We start from the raw sequence: 15,240 nt of genomic DNA on the forward strand, positions 1-15,240 counted from the left end.
ACACAGTACAAAAAGATTCTTTCATCCTTTCAATCCATTTTTAAATTTAGTTCTATGTATTTTATCAACTAGACTGTGCAGCTGGACTCCTGTCCATAGCAAGAAAAGATACTCACTCAAACTCTCAAAAACTAGAAGGTATTAAATTTTTTTTAAGGTACATATGGAGTATAAACACTCTTAGATCATAGTCTATACTCTTAAAAGTCAGAAGGAGATGACTGCTAGGTGTATACAGAACATACCATGTTTAAGTTTTTCTCATCAAAACCACATATAAGAAAGAAGAAATTGCCACAAAGGTCATCCAGTAATCTGTGGGTACAAACATGAGTGGCAAGCCATTTCAGCAATGAACTCTGGGGAAGGAATTGCTTCTTTCCAAACATATCCTGCAAAATAATAAGCACATACACATAACAGAAGGCTATTTACCTTTACTCATACTTTAGCTTTCTTGGGATAACTACTTCAATTCATAAAAGATTAAGAATGTTTCTCATTACACTCCATGTGTGCCTACATCAGGGGTCAGCAACCTTTCAGAAGTGGTGTGCCAAGTCTTCATTTATTCACTCTAATTTAAGGTTTCGCTTGCCAGTATTACATTTTAACATTTTTAGAAGGTCTCTTTCTATAGGTCTATAATATATAACTAAACTATTGTTGTATGTAAAGTAAATAAAGTTTTTAAAATATTTAAGAAGCTTCATTTAAAATTAAATTAAAATGCAGAGCCCCCCCGGACTGGTGGCCAGGACCCGGGCAGCATGAGTGCCACTGAAAATCAGCTTGTGTGCCACCTTTGGCACGTGTATGCATAGGTTGCCTACCCCTGGCCTAGATCATTACTCTGTAGTGAAATATATAATTAGTACCTTTGCTATCAAGTTAAGAACAGAATAAATTATTCATGGCTACCCAAAGAAAAGTCATGAAAATTCCAACTTTTTAAAAAGTTTTATCAGTTTTGTATTCATTATGTCAGAGAGGGCATGTCAGATTTCTGCTAAAGGTTAAATATTCTAAATTACATCTGCTTAAATTGGGATGCTTGATATTTGAAGCTTCCTCATTTCAAACCATGTGAATAAAACCGAGCTTGCATTGTGGTGGCAGTTTCCTCTTGCAAGATATTTTTAAAAAGTCCAAGGGTTTGAATATGATCTACAGAGTGCTTTTTACTCATACTGACACAGCACAAAGTCCATGACCTATCCATTAGTTTATGGTTTATTGGGTGGTTCCACAATAGCTCACTGTGCAAGTCATTGTGACTGGGTCAAGTTTCACAGCACCATGTGAACAGGTGCATTTTTCTATAAAATAAAAGCCTCTTAACTGGGGACACTGATCAGCCTATTATTCTAACTAAGCAGCCATCTTCACTATGAGAAGAGGGACAGAGAGAGCTGGCAGGTGTTATTTGGCCTCATCTCTATCTGCCTGAGGGGAGAAGGAGAGTCAGTGGCAGTTACAATACACAAAAATATCTATTCAAGATATGTCCTATGTTAGAAGAGGTACATTACGCTTGACAGAGATAAGGTGACACTTCCAATATCTAAAACCTCCTCTGCCATAACTCGCATGGCTCCCCCTCCTTCTCCCACCAAAGGATAGCCGGGTGGATGGAGGTGGGCAGTCCAGCCCCTATACACAGCAGCTAGTGAACATCTTCACTGTATCCTCCTTCTGTTTCTTCTCACTCTTTGTTTGGCAACTTGTGTGAAAAATAAGAATTTAGAATTTCAAGTCTGAAAAAGCACCATTAGTATTTTTTTTTTTTTTTTTTTTTTTTTTTTTTTTTTTTTTTAAAACCAGCCCAACTCTCCTTAATGGGAGCAGCATTTATGCTAATACTCGCCTGCCCAAGAAGCAGGCATTAGATTAAACAGGGTCTCTAGGAGACATTCCAATTTAATGGAGTGGAACATGTGAGTTTATCAATGGAAAAATCTATGTAAAGACTGAAGTACATAGAGGTGATTGCTAAATAAATCTGCAGAAACTGATGACAAACGGAAAATATTCTATATAAAGGAAGAAAGGATATCACATGACCCTACTAACATTGACTAATTTATATATACCAATCATGGCTTTTTGGAAACACAAGTCCTAGAACCATGTGCAAATGAGTAAATATAATACTGATTCTTTCACGTTAAGCCCCGTTTATAAGATACATTTTAAGTTTTAACTTTCCCCTAGCTTCTCCGTCATGTATTTAAATTTCTCAGCCGGCTGGTTCAATTCTCCCATTTTGAAGGCTTTCAACATCCTTGTGTATGGTACAAAGATAAATAGTGTTTTCAGATAGCATGTGATCCATCATCATCAAAACAAATGTTCGCTTTTACATTATTACTCACTTTTTTTAAAAAAAAATTTGGAGCATGGAGCGCAGTGGGCAGCATCAAATACATTTTGTGGTCACTAAAATTGACAGCAAATTCTACTGTCAATTACACAGTTATCAATACAGAAAACCATCACAGAGCAACTCTGGACATATACTGATACAAGGTCAATATTTGGCTTAGAACTCATGTTGTGCATGTTAATCTTCTGTACAAGTGTATACATAGCAAGAGAGGCACATTCATATGATTAAGTCTACACGCAGTTTTATTTATATTCTCCGCTAAAACCATTTTAAATGGAAAAGAAATACTCATTTAGGTTTAAAACAAATATCTTGACTGAAATACATACCTTTAGCAGCAGCTCTGGAAGCACTCCAAGTTTTGTCAGAGGGCTAGTGGAGAACTTGATTGTGGCCACAGGTGCCAATGCAAAAAACATTTTTATTTTCTTAGCCAGCTCTGGCATAGTTGAAAATGCAATGAAAGCTGTAAAAAAAAAAAAAAAAAGACTGCTTAAGACAATATTTGACAGAAATTAAAATCAGAATTTTAGCTAGGGTATGTTTTCATTATAGAGTATGTTTTAAGTAGTATGTTTTAAGTTCTGAATTTGGAAATTTGTATGTGTTTAGAGAACAATTTGAATTAGCATCAGTCCTGTATTTCTTTAAATATTGGTTTGGTTAATTAAAGGTGATCTGAGCATCAATTTAAATTCTAGCTGGAGTGATGAATCTATGATTTTTCATATACACTTTCACAACTCTTTAGAATATTTGTTTTTACATAAATTGGATGAATAACGTAGTCTATTAGCTTAATTTACTGTTTTACAGGTTTTCATTGCAAATAAATAGGTGAAAGTTAATTCGCTAGCCTTTTAGTTCTATGAGGATACAAAACAAACTGTACTAGTAAATCTGTATTTTATCATTATTTAACCAAAAGTGTGCAAATCTCTCTTTTAAAACAATGTATTTAAGTTAAATTAAATCTCTTAACATACCTATAGTGGTACCCTGTGAGTGGCCAATGTAATAGATTTTCTCCTGTCCAGTTTTATTCACAATAAAGTTTATAGTGGCAGGAAGGTCGTATTTAGCCATTTCATCAAAACTATAACATAAAGACAAGAAGATGGCTATATAAATAAAGCTATAAAATTTCCATATCAACATACGGAGAGTAGAACTATTGAATGGAACTTTAGTACATTGAAAATTAGTCAGCTAAGAATGAATAAAAACTTCCAAAGGTTGATTCCAAACAGCCAAACTCTGTCCAAGATTCACTTACGGCTTGATCCTGCACCACTCAAGTTAATGGGAATTTTCTCATTGATTTTAATGAAGGCAGGATCAGGCCATTATAGCAAATTTATAGTTCCCCATACTATTAGCATATTAGCACATATATAACCAGGATAAAAAACTGCAGTGGCACAATCTTGTTTAATCTGTTACTGAAGTGGGGTAGTTGATAGAGCATAAGAATGGCCATACCGGGTCTGACCAAAGGTCCATCTAGCCCAGTATCCTTGTCTTCCGACAGTGGCCAATGCCAGGTGCCCCAAAGGGAATGAACAGAACAGGTAATCAAGTGATCCATCCGGTCACCCATTCCCATCTTTTGGCAAACAGAGGTAGAGACACCATCCCTGCCCATCCTGACTAATAGCCATTGATGGACCTACCCTCCATGAACCTATCTAGTTCTTTTTTTAACCCTGTTATAGTCTTGGCCTTCACAACATCCTCTGGCAAGGAGTTCCACAGGTTGACTGTGCACTGTGTGAAGAAGTACTTCCTTTTGTTTGTTTTAAATCTGCTGCCTATTAATTTCATTTGGTGATCCCTAGTTCTTGTGTTATAAGTAAACAACACTTCCTTATTTACTTTCTCCACACCAGTCATGACTTTTAGACCTCTATTATATCCCCCCTTAGTTGTCTCTTTTCCAAGTTGAAAAGTCCCAGTTTTATTACTCTCTCCTTATATGGCAGCCGTTCCATATCCCTAATTATTTTTGTTGCCCTTTTCCTCAACCTTTTCCAATTCCAATATATCTTCTTTGAGATGGGGTGAGAGCAGGGTGAAGTTTTTCAGATGCACAGTTTATTTGCCAAAAAAATGCAGATTTGGCCAAAGAAATTTCAAGGGAAGGGAAGGGAAGGGAGGGAGTCCTGGCTATGGGGTATTCGCGGTGAGAGGTGTCTCAATCTCCTCTCTTGAAGCTGTCTCACTGTGTATAAAAGTGCATGAATAGTCACTGGGCCAGACAGAGAGCAGGAGAGAGAACACCAGTGGTTGAAGGAAAAGACCTGGGTTCCAGTCCCTGCTCCACAGCAGGGATTCAAACCCATGTCTCCCACATTCCAAGACAATGCCCTGACCACTGGGCTAAGGGGGAAACCCTACTGTCTTGGCTGTGAATTGAAACCTTTGTTTCCTTTTATTTTTTAAAAATGCCTGGAAACAAATAGTTTCATTCAACACAAAAAGGAAAAAAGAAAAGGAGTACTTGTGGCACCTTAGAGACTAACAAATTTATTAGAGCATAAGCTTTCGTGAGCTACAGCTCACTTCATCGGATGCATCCGATGAAGTGAGCTGTAGCTCACGAAAGCTTATGCTCTAATAAATTTGTTAGTCTCTAAGGTGCCACAAGTACTCCTTTTCTTTTTGCGAATACAGACTAACACGGCTGCTACTCTGAAACAAAAAGGAAAATTTTCCTACTTTTTCAATTCACCAAAAATTCAAAAAAAGTGTTTCAGTTTGACCCAAACCAACCTCTACTCTCTCGGCTCCAAGAACTTCCAGGAAACCAAAAATTCAATTATTGGCCCAGCGCTAATCGTGGGGGCATGGCATCATGGAGGAAATGGGGGAGGGAAAGGAGTGGTTCCTGTTGACAGCATGTATAACATGTAATAAACAGCACTCCTCAGAAATGAGATCCAGCTACCTGAAAACCCAGAATTCCTCTTGCTTCACTGTATAGTGTTTATGCTTTCTGGACCAAGTGTTCCCCCTGCTGTTTCCCATCCAAACATCATAGCCAGCATCTGCCAGCATAAAGCCCAGGCTGTTGTTGTCCAAATTTGTGATCCAGTTACTACCATCTGCAAGAAAACCATGCTGCAGAAAAACAGCAGGCTTGGGACCTGAAAGATAAAGCATGTTATGTAGTTACAAATCAAAGCTTCATGTTCTCCTGGCACTGAACTCCTGACACAAATTCTAGTGAGTATTCAATATTTGCTTCACATCTATATTTGAGTGGTAAAGCCATAGGAATGTAAGATTAGCAGCCTTTATGATACTCACAATGTCTTAAATTCATGCACTGTAATCTTCCACAATGGCAGGTTTTTAAAGAGTTATTTTATTGTTATGGGTTTAAAAACATTACATTAGGTTCATAACTAGAGCAAAAGGCCCTAGTATTTCACACACACAAAAAAAGCAGGTTTGCAAAAAGCAAACCCGAAAAAAGCAGGAACTACAGCAAGAACGTAGAGTGCTATTTGTTCCCAGCGTTTATAATTTCTGAGTGATAAGAGGCCTGATCCTGAAGGCATGCTAGCTTTTCTTCATTGTCCTTGCTCCCCTCCTCTTCCCACAAGACCGTGGAAGGCATTCCCATAGGTGAACTCCAGGGATCAGGCTTTTCAGACTAAGACAATGACAAACTAAGATGATGTACCACTGTCTTTAGCATCAGATCCCCTTCCACTATGTATCAACATTAACATCTGCTGCAGGTTCTCAATGTGTAGGAGTACAGGAATGGAAACGGGGAATGGAAGGCAAACTTACTTTAATACCTTCCATTCACGTATTGATGTTGATTTTTAGCACTCATTAACAAATTTAAAGTCATTGCCATTTCTCTTTTTAACTCAACAAAATTTCCCTCACAGTTTTTTGCAGCTGTGAAACTGTAGACTGTTGTGGACTTTCACTTCAAAGATAATGTCATACATAACTGCAATTAATCCTATTCACATTTGTCAGATATTGCAACAGAAACATTATGAAATATATGCCTTATGAATTCTGTCAGCAGTGAATATACACTGTTTGGGAAAAGATACCAGGTCCATAACAGCTTGAAGTCAACATGAACTTTGAAATCTTCATTCTTCTTCTAGGGGATCATACATGACAAAAGTTGCTCAGTAATCCTTGTTTTTAAAAAATGGAAAGTATTTTACAAAACATGAACTTTGATACTGCTTCCTCCCTCACCTCCTCATCACTCCTTTGAGACAGGAAACTTCACTCTATTTGCTTACGTTACAGATGAAAGATTCAATAAAAAAAAAACCTACAGAAGCATAATCTATCTTCACTTTGTGGATTTCTCAGGATTTTTTAAGCACAAATATAAAACTAGCCAAATTGACTAGCTTGCCTTGTGCACCAAACTGTCTGCCTCTATGCTCTTTGAGATAGTAGTTAGGGCAAATGTGCTTCAGAGAGATCAAATCAACCATTAAGGACAGACAGATTTTTTTGCCTTTGGTAGAAGAGGGTCTTTTGCTATAGTATTTGTTCACACCTGCAATTATAGGATATTTGCTTTTTTCCCCTTCCATAAGATACATAATGTATGCATCACACATCTTCACCTTTTTAAACTCCATGGGTTCAGACTCTACCCTCAGATATAAGCATACAACTCCCATTGAAATAAATGATAGATGCATGCATGCCTCAGAGGGCAGAATTTACCCCAAGGGACATTAAACATAATTTGATTCTGGCCAATTCATTGCTATTCAGATCTACAAGCATATTAGTTTCCACAGCATAATAGTATAGCAGATCTAAGACTGTTTACTGCACATGCTTCTCTTCTTCCACATCCATTTTAGTCTTATTTTCAAAACATTCTATAGCTTAGGCCTTGCCAGTACCTTTGGCCTCATTCCCTCCTATACACACTCCCATTCTCTACACTTCTCTTCTGAAAACTCCCTTTGTCTCCTCTTTTGATTTCCCCCTCCTAATTTTGTGCCTTCTTTCATGCCACTCTTTACGACTTGGACATCCTCCTTCTTAGTATATGCTAGTCATTCTCCTTCCCTGTCAAACACTTCTGAAAGACAACCACTTCTGGGGAGGCAATAAGCAACAACATCCACTTGGTCCTCTGTCTTGGCTTGGGTGCAGTACAGCTTAAAATATCCAGCTTCTTTAGAAACAAGGTTTTTTTTATTATTACAATATTTTACGTACTGTAAATAGCTATGTACAATATAGTGCTATAGTAATTATTACTTTGCTTTATAGTTTCTTAAAGACAAGGAGAATAGCATGCTAGAATCTAAAAATCAACTTAGTCTAATTCCTATTTCCATGCAGAAGTCAGAAGAGTATTGGGATTTTTGTTTGTGTTTTGGTTTTTCTGTTTTGTTTTGGAGGAGGGGAAGTGTCTTTCTGGTTTGTTTTTCAATAGAAGAGGAATAGGACCTGCCCCTACCTTTAGTCAAAGTTTTTAAAACCAAAAAAGTTTAAAAAAATGACATTTTTGCAACAGACTAACACATTCTTATTTTAAAAAAATGTTATCATTTCTCGTTTATCATAAAATGAGTTTCAGTAAATGTAAAATTTCAACCCACACACACACACACAGTGTCTGAGATCCTACAAAATACAAACCACTTACAAGTTCTGAATTTTGGGGGGAAATCCCCTCCCCACAATAATCTAACCACTCTAACATAGTCTGCACTGTTATTTTCCTTTATAAGTAATTGTAAACCACATAGGTTACCAACATTTTATCCTGGTCAGGTTTATATCAGGAGCTAGCACTCTCTAAATCAAAGTGATCTTTTTCAAGGCTTCCCTTTCTTTAGGCAGAAGTCAATCTTACCCTTCTTCCTCCCATGGCTTTTCTTCCCGTGAGGAATTCTGTTAATGCTAAGGATATATCCATCTTCAGTCACCACTTCATGCTCCTCACTAGGGTAGCCTCTGTAAGTAACAATTTCACTCTGCAAAAAGAAAAACAAAAGCTTTTAATTGAAACTGTTGACATTTTTAATTCATTAATGTCTGTAAAGTGCTTGGAAATCTTTCCACAGACAATATAGAAGTGTGATGTCTCCATTGCTGTGGCTATGTCTGGTAGGTGGTAGAGAGAGACTATCAGGGAAAGGTTTGTTACTAGGCGATGATGAGTTCTCTACCGCACGTGTTTCAGTCACCAACGAGAATTAGGCACCCAACTCCCACTGACTTTCAATAGAAATTTGGCACCTAACAATTCTTGGTGCCTTTGAAATCTCTCTCTTATCTGTCTCAATGTCCAAGCCCTACAGAGAGAGAGCTCCAGATTCTAGTTCGTATCCCAGGCTAAAGCTGGTAGTCTATGTCTCCACTATAGAGAAGACACATAGGTCATCTAGTTTGCCACTAACCGGGGAAGACAAGAGTGCTAGAAAAGGGGGCAGGGGAAAGAAGATTGGGACAACAGGATAAAGAAGAGAGACTGAAGTGACAGAGAGAAGGACAGACAGACAATGCTCACTGAAAACAGCAAACATCTGTCAATGACAGACAAGTGATGTCACCAAAATTGTGCTATTAGTGGCAGATGAGGGAATGCATCTATCTTCTAAAGGGCAAGATTTTTAAAACATTGCAAATATTAAAGGCATGATCCTTACTCCTATTTTTCACTCATGGAACACTATCACACTTAAATACATCATCTAAATTATCCACAACACAGCAAGTTTGAAACAAAATGTTGTACAACAGTGGCTTCAATAAAGTCATTTATATTATGACTTAACCATCGCAGCAAGAACAGGAAAGTTTTGCACATTGTTCTGATGCGTGGGTTATGGATTTTAATGTCTGACACTAATGCTATAAAATAGGACTACTAAACACTATCTCTTCTAAAAACTCACTTCTATTCCATCACCTGCAAGTGAGTTAGTTCACAAACCTTAAAAAAAAAAAAAAAAGCGGAGCTCATTTAGAAGATGTGTAAATGCCTAACTGGTACACTGCATGATCCTATTGGCAATAATTACTATTTTTTTTTTTTTTAATATAAAAAGTGCTCAAAAATATGCTATGTGTTGTATGGAAAAGGCAAATTCTCTCTTCCGCAGAGAGTTTGTAAGCTAGTTTCAGATGTGATGCAACAAGTGAAGGTAACAAAGAGTGTAGGGAAAATGAGAGGAGGGGCAAAAGTGCCGATAATATCACAAGCAATTAACAGCAAGTCCTTACCCAAGAAGGGTAAAGACTTGGTTATTATGACAGAGAGGGAAAAGCAACAAGAGTGAAACCAAAGGGGGAGCAAAGCAATTGTCAGGAAAACCTTACTAGCAACAAGTGGTTTTAATAAGTACAGTTCCTTCTACAGTTTTAACTAGAGTGGAGGCAGGGCCACAGAGAATGATCTGGAAAAAGGTGTAAACAGTGGGGTAGCAAAATTTACAGATGATACAAAATTACTCAAGATAGTCGGCTTTGGACCTAACTACCAAGAGTTACAAGATGATCTCACAAAACTGGGAAACTGGGCAACAAAATGGCAGATGAAATTCAATGTTGATAAATGCAAAGTAATGCACATTAGAAAACTTAACCCCAACTATACATACAAAACGATGGGGTCTAAAATTAGCTATTATCACTCAAGAAAGATCTTGGAGTCATTGTGGATACTTCTCTGAAAACAATTGCTCAATGTGCAGCAGCAGTCAAAAAAGATAACAATGTTAGGAAACATTAAGAAAGGGACAGATAAGACGACATAAGATCATCATAATGCCACTATATAAATCTATGGTATGCCCACACCTTGAATACTGCGTGCAGTTCTGGTCACCCCATCTCAAGAAAAAATATTAGAATTGGAAAAGGTACAGAGAAGGGAAACAAAAATTATTATGGGTGGGGAACAGCTTCCATATGAGGAGAGATTTAAAAGGTTGGTACTGTTCATCTTGGAAAAAGAAATGACCAAGGGGGAATATGACAGAAGTCTATAAAATCATGACTGATGTGCAGAAAGTGAGAGAGAGTGTTATTTACCCTTTCATATAGGCCAGAGATGTATATATATTATTTATATACGTTACTTCCTCCACATCTTTCTCACATGCACACCCATACCCACAATCAATCCACACATTTTTTCAATTTGCAAGCAAGGAGGGAGATGGAAACAGAATGTCACTGACAAGATTCCTGCTTACTTTCAGGCGTGCAAACAGGTTTAAGCAATTTAAAGAACTAGGTTATGCACTTTCCCTCTGTTCTTTAGTCCAGACCTACAACAAGATCATTATTCATTAAAGTTTAAATAGGCAAAACACCCTTCCACAGTTAAAGTAATCATTTTCAAAAGTCAGCATTTTCCCACAGTAAACATACTACAATATCCGAGATAACTAGAGTTATTCACTATATATAGTAACCATATGATAACAGATGACAATCATCAATTTTTTTAAATGGCAGCTATTGAATGAATTTTACAATACATAACTTACAATATTCATAGATGTTTCAGGATCCACATTTCTTCTTCTTCTGACAAATGCTTCTGAACTTACAATTCCTTGGATCAAACATGCCACAATTATAAAGAGCCACATCTTCATTCTGTAGAAATACATTTCTTTATTTATTTGTGTAAGAAATAAGGCTTTGCAAAAACTACACTGTATAAGAAAAAAAGACTTATGATGCAAAAGAAAAAAAAAAGTGAGATCCTGAGGTTAAGTTGTATGGCTTCTTCTACAGAAGAAATAAATTGGCTGGGGGAGGAAAGAGGTAAAGAAGTAATATACAAAGAGTCACGGTCTACTATAATTGAGAAACTTTTCTGCAGCATTATTTCTTTTCATTAAGATTTCCAGTGGATTTAATACAAATAAATCAAATATTCTTCCCTTCCAAAAATCAACATTTTCTCAAATGGTGACGTAGTGCATCAGAAACAAAAACCTTTATAACAGCACATCAATATTAAACAAAGAATGGAGAAATCTGGGCCAGCTATATTAAGTTGTGCATGTGCTTCCCTGGATTTGCTCTTATAAAATAACTAAGAAAATTACTACAGTTTTCTTGTGCAAACCGCCCACAAAAGTGTAACCATCTCACATTAGTAATATTCACAATGCTATTCACCTACAGTTATATCCAGCCCTGATTTACCCATCTCACTGCATCAAATGCTATTAAGCTTAATATGCCAAAAAAAAAAAAAACCAACCAAAAAACAAAAACAAAAAACAGACTTTGGGGAGGGGAGGGAGATATGTACTCAAGCAATGTCTTCAACAAGAAAATAGCAGCTCCTGCTACTGTTAAAAACCTCTCTTTCCCTTTCCCCTTTACACCTCATAAGCACTTCTCAGAGGAGGTAAAGGACCAAAAGGCTCAGGGGCCACTGATGCGACCAGATATTTTTATTACTTTAAAAAAAAAAAAAAAGTGGCTGTTAATGGTTTATAAACTTTATTTTTTCCCCTTCCAACTGACTCATGGCATTTTTCCCCATGGGCAGCATATAACACATAAAAACCTTGTGAGAAGGAGCACCACGAAAGCTTATGCTCAAATAAATTTGTTAGTTTCTAAAGTGCCACAAGTACTCCTGTTCTTTTTGCAAAAAAGAAGAGTACTTGTGGCACCTTAGAGACTAAATTTATTCGAGCACAAGCTTTCGTGAGCTACAGCTCACTTCATCGGATGCATTCAGTGGAAAATACAGTGGAGAGATTTATATACACAGAGAACATGAAACAATGGGTGTTACCATACCATAAGGAGATTGATCACTTAAGATGAGCTATTACCAGTAGGAGAGTGGGGGGAGGGCTTCTTTCCCATGGGTCCAGATGATGATGTCATCAATGTAGCGCATAAACCTCAGGCATTGGCACCCTGACAGCAGGATTGTCTGGCTATGTAGACTCCCTCCTCAGGCTCTATGCTGCCAGCACTCCCAGCTATCTTCGAGACACCACTGACTTCCTGAGGAAACTACAATCCACTGGTGATCTTCCCGAAAACTGGCCACTATGGATGTAGAAGCCCTCTACACCAATATTCCACACAAAGATGTACTATAAGCCATCAGGAACAGTATCCCCAATAATGTCACGGCTAACCTGGTGACTGAACTTTGTCCTCACCCATAACTATTTCAGATTTGGGGACAATGTATACCTTCAAATTAGCGGCACTGCGATGGGTACCCGTATGGCCCCACAGTATGCCAACATTTTTATGGCTGATTTAGAACGCTTCCTCAGCTCTTGTCCCCTAATGCCCCTATTCTACTTATGCTACATTGATGACATCTTCATCATCTGGACCCATGGAAAAGAAGCCCTTGAGGAATTCCACCATGATTTCAACAATTTCCATCCCACCATCAACCTCAGCCTGGACCAGTCCACACAAGAGATCCACCTCCTGGACACAACGGTGCTAATAAGCGATGGTCACATAAACACCACCCTATATCGGAAACCTACTGACCGCTATTCCTACCTACATGCCTCCAGCTTTCACCCAGATCACATCACACGATCCATTGTCTACAACCAAGCTCTACGATACAACTGCATTTGCTCCAACCCCTCAGACAGAGGCAAACACCTACAAGATCTCTATCAAGCATTCTTACAACTACAATACCCACCTGCTGAAGTGAAGAAACAGATTGACAGAGCCAGAAGAGTACCCAGAAGTTACCTACTACAGCACAGGCCCAACAAAGAAAATAACAGAACGCCACTAGCCATCACCTTCAGCTCCCAACTAAAACCTCTCCAACGCATCATCAAGGATCTACAACCTATCCTGAAGGACGACCCATCACTCTCACAGATCTTGGGAGACAGCCCCCCAACCTGAAGCAAATACTCACCAGCAACCACACAACAGAACCACTAACCCAGGAACCTATCCTTGCAACAAAGCCCGATGCCAACTCTGTCCACGTACCTATTCAGGGGACACCATAATGGGGCCTAATCACATCAGCCACACTATCAGAGGCTCGTTCACCTGCACATCTACCAATGTGATATATGCCATCATGTGCCAGCAATGCCTCACTGCCAGGTACATTGGCCAAACTGGACAATCTCTACGTAAAAGAATAAATGGACACAAATCAGACATCAAGAATTATAACATTCAAAAACCAGTCGGAGAACACTTCAAACTCTCTGATCACTCGATTACAGACCTAAAATGGCTATTCTTCAACAAAAAACCTTCAAAAACAGACTCCAACAAGAGACTGCTGAATTGGAATTAATTTGCAAACTGGATACAATTAACTTAGGCTTGAATAGAGACTGTGAGTGGATGGGTCATTACACAAAGTAAAACTATTTCCCCATGGTATTTTCCCCCCCCCCCGTTCCTCAGACGTTCTTGTCAACTGCTGAAATGGCCCACCTTGATTATCGCTACAAAAGGTTTTCTTCTCCCCCCTCCCCCCAACGCTGGTAATAGCTCATCTTAAGTGATCACTTTCCTTACAGTGTGTATGGTAACACCCATTGTTTCACGTTCTCTGCGTATATAAATCTCCCCACTGTATTTTCCACGGAATGCATCCGATGAAGTGAGCTGTAGCTCACGAAAGCTTATGCTCAAATAAATTTGTTTGTCTCTAAGGTGCCACAAGTACTCCTTTTCTTTTTGCGAATACAGACTAACACGGCTGCTACTCTGAAACTGGTCATGCTAAACAATTTGTTCCCTTTAGGTGACACACTCTTCCCAAAGCTGAAGAAGAGCTCTGTGTAAACTCAAAAGCTTTTCTCTCTCACCAACAGAAGCTGGTGCAATAAAATTACCTACCTTGTCTTTCTAATCTCCTACGACCAACACAGTGACAGTAATACTACATACAAGAATCAAGACAGAATTCACTTTAACACATTCAAGAGTCAGAGATTTAGCAATATGCATGGCATCTCTAAAGCAGGGGTTGTCAAACTGGGGGTCGGGACCCCTCAGGGGTCACAAGGTTATTACAAGGTTTTTTTTCCACCAAATGCATCCGATGAAGTGAGCTGTAGCTCACGAAAGCTTATGCTCCAATAAATTTGTTAGTCACTAAGGTGCCGCAAGTCCTCCTTTTCTTTTTGCGAAGGTTATTACAGGGGATCGGGGAGGGGGTTGCATGCTGTCAGCCTCCACCCAAACCCCGCTGTGCAGCCAGTTCCCTCAGCCATAAAATGGGGATCTATTCCTACAATAAGGGGGGCCTTTCGAGAGGAGGGGAAGCCACACATTTGTGACTCAAGGAGGAGGCATGTTGTCCGCTATCAGTATTAATTTATTATTCGCCCTGGGGTAGCATTTGAGGTCGAGGATCAGACATAGTTCGGGCCCCCAGCGTGCTAGGTGCGGTACAAACATCTAAACAAGCACCCTACGACACAGCACAGAGAAACAGGAAGCCGCGTGGAGCGCCCCTGCCCTAGGGAAGCGAGGGCACAGCTAGAGCTAGGCATTAAAAGAGCGGCCGGGGCCGGGGCCGGCGCTGGTTCCCCCGGGGGGAATCAGCTCCAGGCCTCACAGCGCCCTACGAACACGGATCCCAGCGCCCTGCCGCCCGCTAAGTCTCTTGACAGTGTCACCGCCCAGGCCGTGCTGCCGGCGCGGGGGAAAGGGCCGCCCCGCCCCGGCCGCCGCCGCCGCCGCCGCCGGGGCAGAGGTGCAGGGAGGGCGCGCGGGCGGAGCAAGGCAGCGGCCGCACTGACCTGAGCGGAGGCTGCCGCGGAGCGCGCCGGGCGGGCTGCCAGGGACTCGCAAGGGGCCGCGCGGCTGCCGCGGACACCGGGGCTGCTGCG

General features: G+C 39.6%; 1 protein-coding gene across 7 annotated transcripts in view; it reads right to left on the reverse strand.

Moving 5' to 3' along the window:
- The window catches only part of LOC119858717 (putative lysosomal acid lipase/cholesteryl ester hydrolase), a 69,399-nt gene that overhangs the window by 53,900 nt on the left and 259 nt on the right, over positions 1 to 15,240 (reverse strand). For all 7 annotated transcript variants that reach the window (XR_006283038.1, XR_006283040.1, XR_006283039.1 and 4 more), the window contains exons 1-7: positions 15,151 to 15,240; positions 10,903 to 11,014; positions 8,259 to 8,379; positions 5,337 to 5,535; positions 3,376 to 3,485; positions 2,719 to 2,855; positions 246 to 392 (exon numbers count right to left, since the gene is read on the reverse strand). The exon at positions 15,151 to 15,240 is cut by the window's right edge. Coding sequence is in view for 4 of the 7 variants with exons in the window: in XM_043519950.1 (XP_043375885.1) it covers positions 246 to 392; positions 2,719 to 2,855; positions 3,376 to 3,485; positions 5,337 to 5,535; positions 8,259 to 8,379; positions 10,903 to 11,013 (825 nt within the window). In the remaining 3 variants the exon portion in view is untranslated. The remainder of the gene's footprint in view (positions 1 to 245; positions 393 to 2,718; positions 2,856 to 3,375; positions 3,486 to 5,336; positions 5,536 to 8,258; positions 8,380 to 10,902; positions 11,015 to 15,150) is intronic.

This window comes from Dermochelys coriacea, chromosome 7, assembly GCF_009764565.3.
Source record: "Dermochelys coriacea isolate rDerCor1 chromosome 7, rDerCor1.pri.v4, whole genome shotgun sequence".
Lineage (NCBI taxonomy): Eukaryota > Metazoa > Chordata > Testudines > Dermochelyidae > Dermochelys > Dermochelys coriacea.